General features: G+C 35.8%; 1 protein-coding gene across 2 annotated transcripts; it reads left to right on the top strand.

Moving 5' to 3' along the window:
* The first annotated feature begins 1,139 nt into the window (after positions 1 to 1,139).
* Positions 1,140 to 11,465, top strand: LOC130999108 (uncharacterized). 2 transcript variants are annotated; one of them, XM_057924603.1, is made up of 23 exons: positions 1,140 to 1,490; positions 1,631 to 1,738; positions 2,445 to 2,593; positions 3,236 to 3,317; positions 3,529 to 3,956; positions 4,445 to 4,877; positions 4,976 to 5,199; positions 5,616 to 5,811; positions 5,983 to 6,113; positions 6,198 to 6,372; positions 6,465 to 6,518; positions 6,824 to 7,003; positions 7,442 to 7,554; positions 7,900 to 8,076; positions 8,311 to 8,368; positions 8,883 to 8,942; positions 9,199 to 9,240; positions 9,335 to 9,464; positions 9,596 to 9,735; positions 9,828 to 9,905; positions 10,554 to 10,670; positions 10,765 to 10,827; positions 10,913 to 11,465. In XM_057924603.1, the coding sequence occupies exons 1-23, from the start codon at positions 1,344 to 1,346 to the stop codon at positions 10,997 to 10,999; spliced, it is 3,372 nt and encodes a 1,123-aa protein (XP_057780586.1). In that variant the 5' UTR covers positions 1,140 to 1,343; the 3' UTR covers positions 11,000 to 11,465. The 2 variants fall into 2 exon arrangements, with proteins under 2 accessions (XP_057780586.1, XP_057780587.1); XM_057924604.1 differs by having other exon boundaries at positions 1,141 to 1,490; positions 9,335 to 9,465; positions 9,600 to 9,735.
* The last annotated feature ends 1,129 nt before the right edge of the window (positions 11,466 to 12,594 follow it).

Genomic DNA, 12,594 nt, shown 5'->3' on the forward strand with positions numbered 1-12,594 from the left:
ATGCTATTATATTCATAGATGTTACACGTCAGATGTATAATTTATTGTAGAACAATAATCTTAGTTATATAATATAGAATATTATATTATAATTGTACAATAATCTTAGTTATATAATATAGAATATTATATTATAACTGTGTTATGATATCAATATAAATAATTCAGTTATATTAAATTATATAACTTACATACTATGTTATATTTTATTCACTTTTATATCATTTGATGATATTTATATTCGCATACTTGTATGCATTCATGTAATATATAGTAAATTATATAGATGTTATAAGTTACATATAATTTATATGTTAGACGTAATATTATTTATAATATAATACTAATATTATAACTATGCTATTATATATGTAACTATTATAAGTTAAATGTATAATCTATTGTAAAACAATAATTTTAGTTATATATTATAACTATACTATAATATCAAAATAAACAATTTTATTTTATTGTATGACTTATACTATATACTATATTTTATTTATTTTTGTATCATTTGATGATATTTACAAATTCATGTACAATTGTATATATTCACATAATATAGATTATATACATCATTTTATAAAATTTATAAATATTTTTAAAATATAGACATAAAAATAAATATTAGTATATATTTTAAAACTATAGATTTTGATACGATATATACCGCGATTTTCAGTATACCAATATATACGGACAACTGTGGTATATCAGAATAAGGTATTGTACCTTATTACCGGTATATACCGAATATTAAGGTATACCAGAATAAGGTATGATACCCCATCACCGGTATATGCAGTAATATTCGGTATACCAGTAATACGGTATCATATCGTATTCTGGTATATACCTTTAATACGGTATTTATTGATTTTTTCGGTATATACCGCGGTATCGGTATACACCGGTATACCCCGGTATTTGGAAAATCCATACCTTTACCTTACCGTAAATCTTCGGTACGGTATCATACCTTACCAAAAAAATCGGTATACCTTAAATTCGGTATTTTGCGGTATTTTACGGTACGGTATGGCCGATATACCGAATTTTCGGTATATTTTTCCAGCCCTAAGACTACTATTCAAAAAAAGAATGCATAGAAACTTGAGGGGCAGAAATGCAAAAAATCTTTATTTTTTGGGACCTGCACTCGTTTCTTTGAAAATCTCTCAGATCTTCTTCTACCTGAGAAATGCTATGCATCACACTCTCGTCTACACAAATCTTTCGATCCAATTCCTGTTTCAGAACCCTAGCTTTCTCTCTCCAAACTCCATGAATTCCTCGTTCTGAACACCATTCTCTCTCAACCCGCGCGCGAATTCTCGAAGATGTATATGGCTTATGGATGGCCGCAGGTCATCCCTCTGGAATTGCCCAACTGTCCTTCCACACAGCAGATCGTGTATCTCAAAGTCGTAAATAGCTTGCTCCTTGTTGTGGCGCCCACTCACATCGAGCTCTGGTCGTCTTCTCAGGTACCTCTGCTCATTGACATTGCTGATTTTTTTGGCGGAATTGTGAATTTCGCATTTTCTGTGCTGAATTTGATTATTTGGATCATGTTTTTGTTTGTTACAGTTTCCTTTTTCTTTTCGTTTTTTGTTGTGGTTTGCAGCACAGAGTGAGGTTGGGGAAGTATAAGAGGGATGCGGATTCGATTCAAAGAGAGGGGGAGAATTTGCGGGCAATTTGGAGCCCCGACACTAAGCTCATTGCTGTTCTTGTAAGTATTGAATTACTGAATAAAGTGCAAGCACTCAAAGGACATTTACCGTCCCGTTCCGAACTGATATAGTTGTATGCTTATTCAAACCGAACTGTGTAATGCCGTATATTAGCTCTAGCATTGATTGCCTACCATGCAACATGCAATTGCATTTTAAAAATTTACTCCACAAACTCATTTGTGTTATTCGGAAATAGTGCGGGACAGTAAATTATAGTAATTCTTAGTAGTTAGAATTTTATCCTTAAACTTGAGGAGTAGCTACTACTCGATTTAATCCATTACCCTAGCTATTTTGTGTTGTATGGTAGTTATTGTAGTGAAGAATATGCTGTCAAGTAACTGATACATTTTTATGGGGCAGTAATATCATGTTGCTAGACAGAGAGAACAAATAGATAGTTACTGTAACTGAAACTTTCAATTTTGTGCTTTACAAATCCTTTTTATGTTAAACATGTACGACTCAGTAAAATGTGATTTGAAGGGGTATCATCGAACTATACATTTATTTACATGAGCACATGGTAGTTCTTGGTTATCTACTGTAACTGATGTTTCACCAACTTTATCTGTAGGAAGATATATTTTAAAATAACATCTCTAGTTTTCTTCTACTGAGTCCACTACTTGTATCGTGAGAGTAATTTAATAGATGGTTAATCTGGTTTGCTGGCTATTGATTTCTGCCACCGTTTTGCAGACATCGTCCTTTTATCTTCACATTTTTAAGGTTCAAATGACAGAAAAAAAGATATATGTTGGTGGGAAGCAACCGACTGGTTTATTTCTCTCGAACATATCATTAGTTCTCAGTGAGCAAGTACCATTTGCAAATGAGAATTTTACAGTGTAAGCATCCTGTCTTATTTATCTGACTGAGTCGATGCCTTCATTTCCTGCATTAGAAGCATCTTTTGGATGGTAATGTGGTGCTGACATTGTTCAAGCAATTCTAGTAACCTACAACTTTCTACTGTTGTTTTCATTTTGCTTGAACTATGCATTTAGTTAGGTAGTCTCCTCAATCATCAGTATAATGGGACGGTATAATAAACTGCTGGATTCAATTTTTTTGTATTTGCTTCTGAAAAGCTATTGCTTATTGTCAAATCATTTCCTCTAGCACGGGGTTTGAGATGGTAAATAATTGGCTGCACATGTAAATTTAGAGGAACTTTATGCTTTTACATTCTCTACATAAATTACCTACTGATAGAAGTTTATAATATGATGCTGAATAATAAAATTTCTGTTAGATACATTACATATTTACATGCGATGTGTGTATGGGCATTCAATAGGATAAAGTTTAGAGGTTGAGTTGTCTTCAATAGTGAAGCATGTCATCTTAACTAATGAAGGCTTAATCACAGATATCACTTAGTCATGTTTGACTTCTGAGCTCAATATGATTTTAACTGTCTTGGAGTAACTCTCAGTTTGACATAGTTCTTAATCAGAATGATATTGAGTCTAATGTTTGGATTACAGGAGCAACTTTGTTTGTGACAACAAACACATGCTGATTGGACTATCTGATGGATCACTGTATAACATATCTTGGAAGGGCGAGGTATGTGCATTTTGGCTTGGTAACCTTTTTCAACAAAACTATTAAGTAATGTCCTTGACTCCTTATGTTTCATTGGATAGTTGAAGTATTTATCAATATTTGTGGTAGTAAGAGTATCCTCGCTTGTTGTTCCATTCTTGGAAAAAGTTAATCTCTGACCTTAATTGGATGGATTTGAGAGATGTAAACAGCTTCCTCGATCTTTGTACAGTTCTGTGGTGCCTTTTTCCTCGATATGCTGCCAAATGATGGCAGCGGTCCGAATAAATTATCCAATCACTTTAGCAACGGTCCAACTGCGAGGGGAGTTCAAATAGCTGATGATGGTCCCAACCACACAAACCATGTCGTATCTCAGACTTCTGGAGTTGTCCATCTTGAATTTTCCATTACTTTGCGATTACTTTTTGTGCTGTTTTCTGATGGGGAGCTAATTCAGTGTTCTGTGAGCAAGAGGGGTCTAAAACATGCTGAATCTGTTATAGTTGAAAAGCGATTTGCTTCAGGGGAAGCTGTATGTGCATCAGTGGCTCCAGATCAACAGATTCTTGCTGTTGGGACTCAAAAAGGTGCTGTTGAGCTGTATGACCTTGCAGATTCTGCATCACTTATTCGCTCTGTGTCATTGCATGATTGGGGGTAAGCCTTATCAATTCAAAAGAACTTGTGAAGTGGAAATAGTCATGTTGATGGCACACCATGTCTCTTCCTCTCTTAGAAGCCTTATGACTAAATATTAAACTTACATTCTCCGTCCCTTAAGGGGCATGGCAGTGTATATGTACATGTACAAGCAATTTAATGGCATTGTTCATGTGCCATTTGTAAGTAGTTATATGGCTAATAGAGAAAAAAACTGTAAATGAGGGACTAAGGGGTACTGGATATTTTTCAGTATTATTTACATTTTGTGAGTATAACTTTTTGATTCATAAAGATCATGAAGAGGAAAATTCATTAATCATCCGAAAGTAAAAAATATTGGGATTAGTCCTGGTTTAATCTCAATAAATTTGTATGGATGCAATCTCTTCATTATTGTTTCCCAAGTTCCATGCATTTGATTTTGATTTTTATCTCCTTGTAATCATCATGAACTGAATACATTCTTTGTGGATTTATCACAGATATTCTGTGGAAGATACTGGTCCTGTCAATTGTATTGCATGGACACCTGATAACTCTGCTTTCGCAGTTGGATGGAAGTTAAGGGGACTTACTGTTTGGTCTGTCTCAGGCTGTCGTTTGATGTCTACAATCCGCCAGATAAGTTTGAGTTCTGCATCTTCTCCTGTGATTAAGCCAAATCAGGATTTCAAGTATGAGCCCATGATGGGCGGCACATCGCTGATGCACTGGGATGAACATGGATATAGGCTTTATGCTATGGAAGAAGGATCTTCAGAGAGAATTGTTGCATTTTCTTTTGGAAAATGCTGCCTAAACAGAGGTGTTTCTGGCACAACTTATGTACGCCAAGTTATTTATGGTGAAGACCGCTTGCTTATTGTACAGTCTGAAGATACTGATGAACTTAAGATCTTGCACCTCAATCTTCCAGTTATGTATCACACTTATGATTATTGTCTGCCCGCTTTGTTTGACTCTGCCCTGCCTTTTACTCTAAGATGTTTCTGATTGACTTTGGGATGTGCCAGGTATCTTATATTTTGCAAAATTGGCCTATTCTTCATGTTGCTGCTAGTAAGGACGGAATGTATTTGTCTGTTGCTGGGCTTCATGGTTTAATCTTATACGACATACGACTAAAGAGGTGGAGAGTGTTTGGAGACGTTACTCAGGAACAACAAATTCAGTGCAGGGGATTGTTATGGCTAGGAAAAATTGTTGTGGTCTGCAATTATGTGGAATCTTCTAACACGTGAGAAATCTATTACATATAAAACTTCACATGGAGTTGGGAGTTTCTTCTTGTTGTTTTAAACTAAACCACTAGATCTAGATCACCTTCTCTGACCCTGGTGTTGCTAAAAAGGTCTATGGAACATTGCCTTTTATTTGCTTATGTCTTATGCATTGGCTTGTCGCTGCTACTCGTATTAGAACGTGGTGTTTAATTTTTTACTTTGCTCTGATGAAAGCACATCTTATGAGAAATTTGTTTATACAAAATTTTGTTTTCAAAGAAAAAATCAACTGCATTATGTGGTCTGTAACTTATGTGGTAGTTGGAATGAATACTTTACTTTTCATGTTTTTGGGGTAGCTTGTTTGTCACTTTTCCGATAATTTTCATGTATTGACATGTGGTTATGTCACAATTGTTGGTGATTGTAGGTATGAATTGCTTTTCTACCCAAGATATCACCTCGATCAAAGTTCATTACTTTGCCGGAAGCCATTGCTTACAAAGCCAATGGTCATGGATGTTTATCATGATTATTTGCTCATCACTTATCGCCCGTTTGATGTTCATATATACCATGTGAAAATAACTGGTGAATTGTCACCTTCTAGCTCTCCAGATTTACAGGTAATTAAATGCTTCAAAAAGATTTTTCTTGAATAGTTGTTAAATTATGTTACCTGACAAACACTGTTATAGTTCTGTCAGTGTCAAATGAATTAAGATTTCTCTCAAATGACAGTATAGTGATAGTATTATATTCTTCATACATTTTTTAAGTGATAAAATGACAAACAGCTTTCTACAGTACGAGAACTTTCAATCATGACTGCGAAGAGCCATCCTGCTGCAATTCATTTTATTCCTGATCAGCTTCCACAGGACTACATGTCAAGAAATGATATATCATCAACCCATGAGCCTTCTAAGTATGTGCTTATTTTCCTTCTTTTCATTTATTAACTCTTTACTTTCTTGAGGTTTTCCTGATGAATGGTTGTATGCTCTTTTAGGTGTTTAATACTGCGGATGAATGGGGACCTTTCATTACTTGATTTGGATGATGGCCGAGAAAGAGAGCTCACTCACTCTGTAGAGTTATTTTGGGTTACCTGTGGTCAGTCAGGGGAGAAAACTAACTTAATTGAGGAAGTTTCCTGGTTAGACTATGGCCATCGGGGGATGCAGGTACTGGTTTCTGCAGGCATTATGCCTCTTAGTAAGATTATCCATTCTACTTGACATTTCTGTTGCTAATTTTTCTAGAAGCTCACCTGCAGGTCTGGTATCCATCTCTAGGTGCTGATCCATTTAAACAGGAAGATTTTTTACAGGTAATATGTGGCTAGTAGTTCTCTAGGCATTTAATTTTTCCTACTCATCTATGTTGGACCATCCATTAAACTCTTCATATACAAGTACCAAGCCTGTAAAACCGTTTTAAGTATCTATTGACAGTTCAATTTTGATATGTGCATCAGTTATGTCTCTTCATGCCCTCGTTTGATGTTTAAATATATTTTCTTAAGTGGTCCTGGATGTTTAGTAGTAAACAAGTTTTCTGCTATTGCAAGGCTCAAAGTTCTACATTATCATTTTGTTCATCTCACCTAAAATATGTTGTATGACGTGATATTAGTTGGATCCGGAGCTGGAATTTGATCGTGAGGTATATCCTCTTGGTCTACTTCCAAACGCTGGTGTAGTAGTTGGTGTTTCCCAGAGAATGTCGTTTTCAGCATGTACAGAGTTCCCGTGTTTTGAACCGTCTCCGCAAGCTCAAACCATATTACACTGTCTACTTCGGCATCTTCTTCAGGTAAATAAGTGAACAATGTTGGCTATCAATAAATGAGATTCTCTTCTGTGGCATAGCACTTGTTATGAAAATTAGAATAGAGGCCAGTTCATCTCTTAAACACCTCTTTTCTGATGTACCACTCTAATGTGAGAGTCATCAATGTGATCTTATTGAACAATCGTGATAGTTTATTGCTAACACGAGCTCAACATCAGTCAATAGAAGAATTAGCATGCATCAAACTGAATGTTGTTAATGAATGTTTGTTGCAAAGGAGCTGAACCTTTGTTTCTTCACTGATGAATTGGCCGTAGGGTGGTTTAACTCCTGCGTCTTAGTCTGGGTTTGAAACTATTATTTCTTTAAATAAAACTTATTTTCCTGAAAAATTAGGAGAAGTTCTTGCATTTCGCATAGCTCTATATCTAAAAGTTCTGGTTATGAGTTTTACTACAGAGAGACAAGAGGGAAGAAGCTCTACGCCTTGCTCAATTATCAGCAGAGAAGCCACATTTTTCTCATTGCCTGGAATGGCTTCTATTTACAGTTTTTGATGCTGAAATTTCCAGGTAACTGATCTAGATATCTGTCCATTTATATATTTCAATACAAGCCATTCCGAGCTCATCTCAGTTGGGCTTCTTCTGTTGTGGCCGAATTCAGAAGCTTTAAGTTTAGACTCATGTATTTTCATACATATATACGTGCTGTGTGTGTGTGTTTGTTTGTTCTTTCATGCTTTCTTCTTCTCTGTCTAGTATCCTGTAAATATATTTCCTCTGATACAAGTATACTAAAGAGGAATTTCTGTAGGAACTTGTATGAAATTCACCGCTGCATGAGCAATCATAAGATCTGTAACCAAATTAGTTCAATTAATATGCAGTTCTTAATTTATGATATCTTTTCTGCAGACAAAATTCAAGCAAAAACCAGGGTGCTGTAGCTAATCACTCTCCCTCTCTTCTGGAAAAGAGCTGTGATTTGATCAGAAACTTTCCTGAATATTATGATGTTGTTGTTAGTGTAGCACGCAAGACTGATGGTCGGCATTGGGCTGATTTATTTTCTGCTGCTGGCAGATCGACTGAGTATGATACTTGATTTTCTTGATTTTGCTTTAGAAATATTTTATAAACTTGTTTGCAAGGGGAACTTGAACTATGTCATATTTTCTTCAATTTTGAACCCTATCGAAATTATCACTGTAGAGAGTTCTAGAAGTTGTGAAGTACAGAGATGTTAGATTGTTCTTAGAGAAATTTTGTCATAAACACTTTGTCTGCCTACACTTGGTCGTTGAGAATGAAGTATTTTACTTTTAGGTTGTTCGACGAATGTGTTCAGCAAAGATGGTACCGCACTGCAGCATGCTATATACTTGTAAGTACCTTTTAGTTACCTTCTGTTCGCTTGATGCATTTGTTCATTTCCTGATTACCTTGGGTCATTTTTGTTTTCCCTTGTTTAAAGAAAAGAGTTTCTGCTCCTGGTCTTCTTATTCTTATGTAGACCCTCAGTCTTAAATGTGGTTAGGATTGCGAGAACCCTGCTTGCATATGTGGTGTTGGCTGTCACCAGTCACCCAGTTGGATTTACTAGTAGCATAATTTCTTTCTTGGTGTACGATAGACTATATGTAGTATTTATGTCACAAATCATTCTCGTGCATCACCATGAATATGACTGATTTTGCATAATCTTGCTTGTTTTTACATTCTGTGCATTGTATGCAGAGATTTTTGGCAGATCATCCTCTGCTTGAGATATAGTGTCAAAGAATGTTCCACCACAATATTCTCTGTTAATATTTTGAACTAAAGAAAAAGGAGAGGGACTTCTTTGAATGCGAATGATTGTATTGTGCTAATTGAAACCTTGCTTGCTTCTGTTACAGGTCATTGCTAAACTTGAAGGCCCTGCTGTGAGTCAATGTTGTGCCTTGAATTTATTACAGGTGATAATATTTTGTCTGTATTTACTCAAAATAAGCACATGGAAATCTGTAGTCTTTATATCTAGTTGAACCGAAATAAATTACTTGGGCTCCAACCCTTTTAGATACTTGAATATTGCTATATGTCATGCTTTCCTCATACTGCCTGGCTGATATCTTGTGCATCATTCCTTGCGATGCTATACCAGAGTGTTCCTTATTTTTCCCTCTTGAGTTGTATTCAATACATTCTGATGAGGACTTATCCATTGTTTAGGCTACACTTAACGAGTCTTTGTATGAACTGGCTGGGGAGCTGGTAAGTGTCTGCATTACCTTGTGTAATTTCTTAAGGATGGACTCTTTTTTTCCCTCCCTCTAATTGTCTTTAATGCTTAACCCTTTTCTTTTAGGTGAGGTTTCTACTTAGATCAGGAAGAGATTATGAACACTCTAGTACGGATTCTGAGAGAGATTCTCCAAGACTCTTGGGATATTTTCTTTTCCCTTCTAGTTTCAGGAAGCAATCAAATGATGCAAAAAGGTAAAGCTGGGTAATTAGTTTGTCAAATTTTAGTGAATTAAGTTATGTGTTTTGTAATAATTGTTCCACTTGTTTGGCTTCATCACCCTCATTGATTCCTATGAGCTTATTCCTTTTCATTGAACATACGGCAGCCCCTCGTCAAAAGAGCCTAGTGCACATATTGCTTCTGTTAAAAATATTCTGGAAAGCCACGCCAGCTATTTGATGTCTGGAAAGGAGCTTTCAGAGCTTGTTGCATTTGTCAAAGGCACACAGTTTGATCTAGTGGTATGATTCCTCTTCTTTCTTTTTTTTTTCCCTTCAGAAGAGCGATCTTCTCATTATTCTTTTAGATTTATAACATGATAGAATTATTACAGGAGTATCTTCAACGAGAAAGATATGGAAGTGCTCGTCTGGAGGACTTTGCTTCAGGGCTCGAAATGATTGGGCAGAAGGTAATCCTTCTGTAGAGCACTCTTGACTGAGACTTTTTATACGCTTTTCATCTCTTATGAACTTCGAACATCTTTCTTGGCGCAAATTCAAGATACTGCCTGGCTATCCCATCATCTTGCCAATTCTTCTTTTGTTCTGGTTGATACACAATATTTGTATCCTCAGTTCTCTAAATTTTTGGAAGTGTGTTATTCAGCTATTGCCTTTTGGGGTGTGTTCTATTCATCATAAGGGATTGGTGTGATAATATTATCATGAGAGGAAAGATGATAGTGATAAACTTTTTTTCCACCCTAAAGAACATGAGACAAAAAAAAGTAGGGACCTCTAACATGTAATAAAATTTACCTATCTTTTCTTATCCCTCATTTTCTCGTGATAAATATGCAATCAAAGAGAACACACCCTTATGGTTATTTCTTTAGATGTCTCAATGATTGCTGCCTAGATTAAGTTGATATTGCAATAGAGCCAAACCTAGTCTTTTTCTTATGCAAGTTGCTTGATGTTTGTTGGATCCTACTGGATGCATGTGTAAAATGCAGAATGCATGCACCGATTAACAAATGACTACATTCAATTGTCCAATATATTCAAGTAACTTGGTAAACTTGTATCATTCACCACCTTGTCGCTTTCCCATGCAGCTGCATATGGGAACGTTGCAAAGTCGTTTGGATGCAGAATTCCTACTGGCAAATATGTGCTCAGTCAAATTTAAGGAATGGATCGTGGTCTTGGCTACATTATTGAGGCGCTCAGAGGTATGGCCAACATTTTTCTAAAATTATAAGAATGCCATTTCTTGCATCTAACTCTCCGATTCCTGTTGACACATTTCACTTTCCTTGTCGTTAGGTCCTCTATGATTTATTTAGGCATAATTTGCAGTTGTGGAAAGCATACAGCCGGACGATACAGGTAACGGTCTCAGTTCACATATCTCAGCTGCAGCACCTGATATTTTGTTATACTTATCGTGCTTTTGCTGCATGCAATGTTTAAGGCACATGAAGCTTTTACCGAATACCATGACTTGTTGGAAGAGTTGGAGGGAAGGCTTTCGTCAACTCCTAGCGCTGAAGGTACATGAGCTAACTGATCGTCTAAAACCCCACGAATTTGGTTTGACACGAACCTTTGCAACTCCTCGCTAGCGCTTCTTCATCATGGCCTAATCGAAAACCTCCTCTGAAGATCGATGAATATGTATGCCGTTTCATGTTGGAAGAAGACCCTTTAGTTGCCTATGGAAATTGCAGCAAGTGTCTTCATCAAGTATAGACTTGCCGAAGTTACAGTAAACAATGTATGTGCATAAAAATAACGCTTCTCCATCGTCTTTTCATTTTTATTATAATTTTTCTTTCATTCTTGAGAGCTTTGTATCGTCTTCCTCCACCTTCTAGAGAAAGAGAGAGATAGCCGGCTATTAAGTAGGATGTACACAAAATTTGTATCAAGTTTAGACAAAAGTTTGCGATGAAAAAAAATCTTGTGTGCGAGATATTATTATGTAAAGTTATTATATATGTATCAAAACATAGAAGTTACAATCATACAATACTTTATGCTTCACTTCAAACTATTCTACAGAAACGGCCGTAGTTGCTTATTTATTCAAACATTCTTCATAGACAAAATCAATATATGAGTTTACTAATATTAGTCTTACTCTATCCACATTCCATTAATTGTTGATCCATTTTAACACATTCACCAAGTGAAGCTGATAGATTCAAACTCAAGATTGTCTGCCTGCCCAGATGAACATATGGCTGCAACTTCCTCTCTCATCTTCTTGGGCCCACTAAGAAGTGCTCCAACTCTTCATTCTTTAATCTCCAACAAGATCCCTACAATGATGATCACATATATCAAACCCGACTTTCATATCATTACATCATGACAAAAAAAAACAAAACGAGCTAACTTGTGGGCTGCTTCAATTTTTTTAATTGTTAATTTTTCCATGCAATCATCATTGATGGAGAGGGGGTGAAAAATATATGTTTCTACTACTTTTTGAATATTTTCGCATGTTCATTAAAGTTGATAATTATGAGATGAAGGAAAAAAATCGAGTATCATTTCTCTCATTTTCATTCTAATTAAGGATAATATTATCAATCTGAAATATTAATGTGATACTAATATTTTTCCACCTACAATATAAGAAAAATATGGGATAAACTTTTTTTTTTCCACTTTAAAGAGCATAAAATAAAATATGAAAATAATATATTACCAGTATTCCATAATAATATTATCATGAATCGTGGTGGAAAATAGGAAAAATTAACTTTCTGATATATAATATAGAAACAATGGTGTCAAATGGCCATATTGAACATGCAAACACAATATTTGGCCACTAATTGAAAAAACACAAATTATGACCATTAATTAGGCAATATGCCTAATATACCCCTAATTGGGCGGACTGGGTAGAGTCAGGAGCGCGGGTCGCGTGCCGGGTAGGATCAGGCACGCGGGTCGGGTTAGGCACTTATGGCACTATTAGTGCCATAAGTGCCAACGAAAATTTTTTTTTACTCCCCCTGCCCTGTCTACCCCCCCAGACCCCCGACCCCACCCACCCCCAAGCCAAAAGGAACTTTTTAAACACTTCCCCTAGGGTTTAGATATTCCATTTATGGTTTAGATTATCCATTTAGGGTTTAAATG

The sequence above is a fragment of the Salvia miltiorrhiza genome, chromosome 8 (assembly GCF_028751815.1).
Source record: "Salvia miltiorrhiza cultivar Shanhuang (shh) chromosome 8, IMPLAD_Smil_shh, whole genome shotgun sequence".
In the NCBI taxonomy this organism is placed as follows: Eukaryota; Viridiplantae; Streptophyta; class Magnoliopsida; order Lamiales; family Lamiaceae; genus Salvia; species Salvia miltiorrhiza.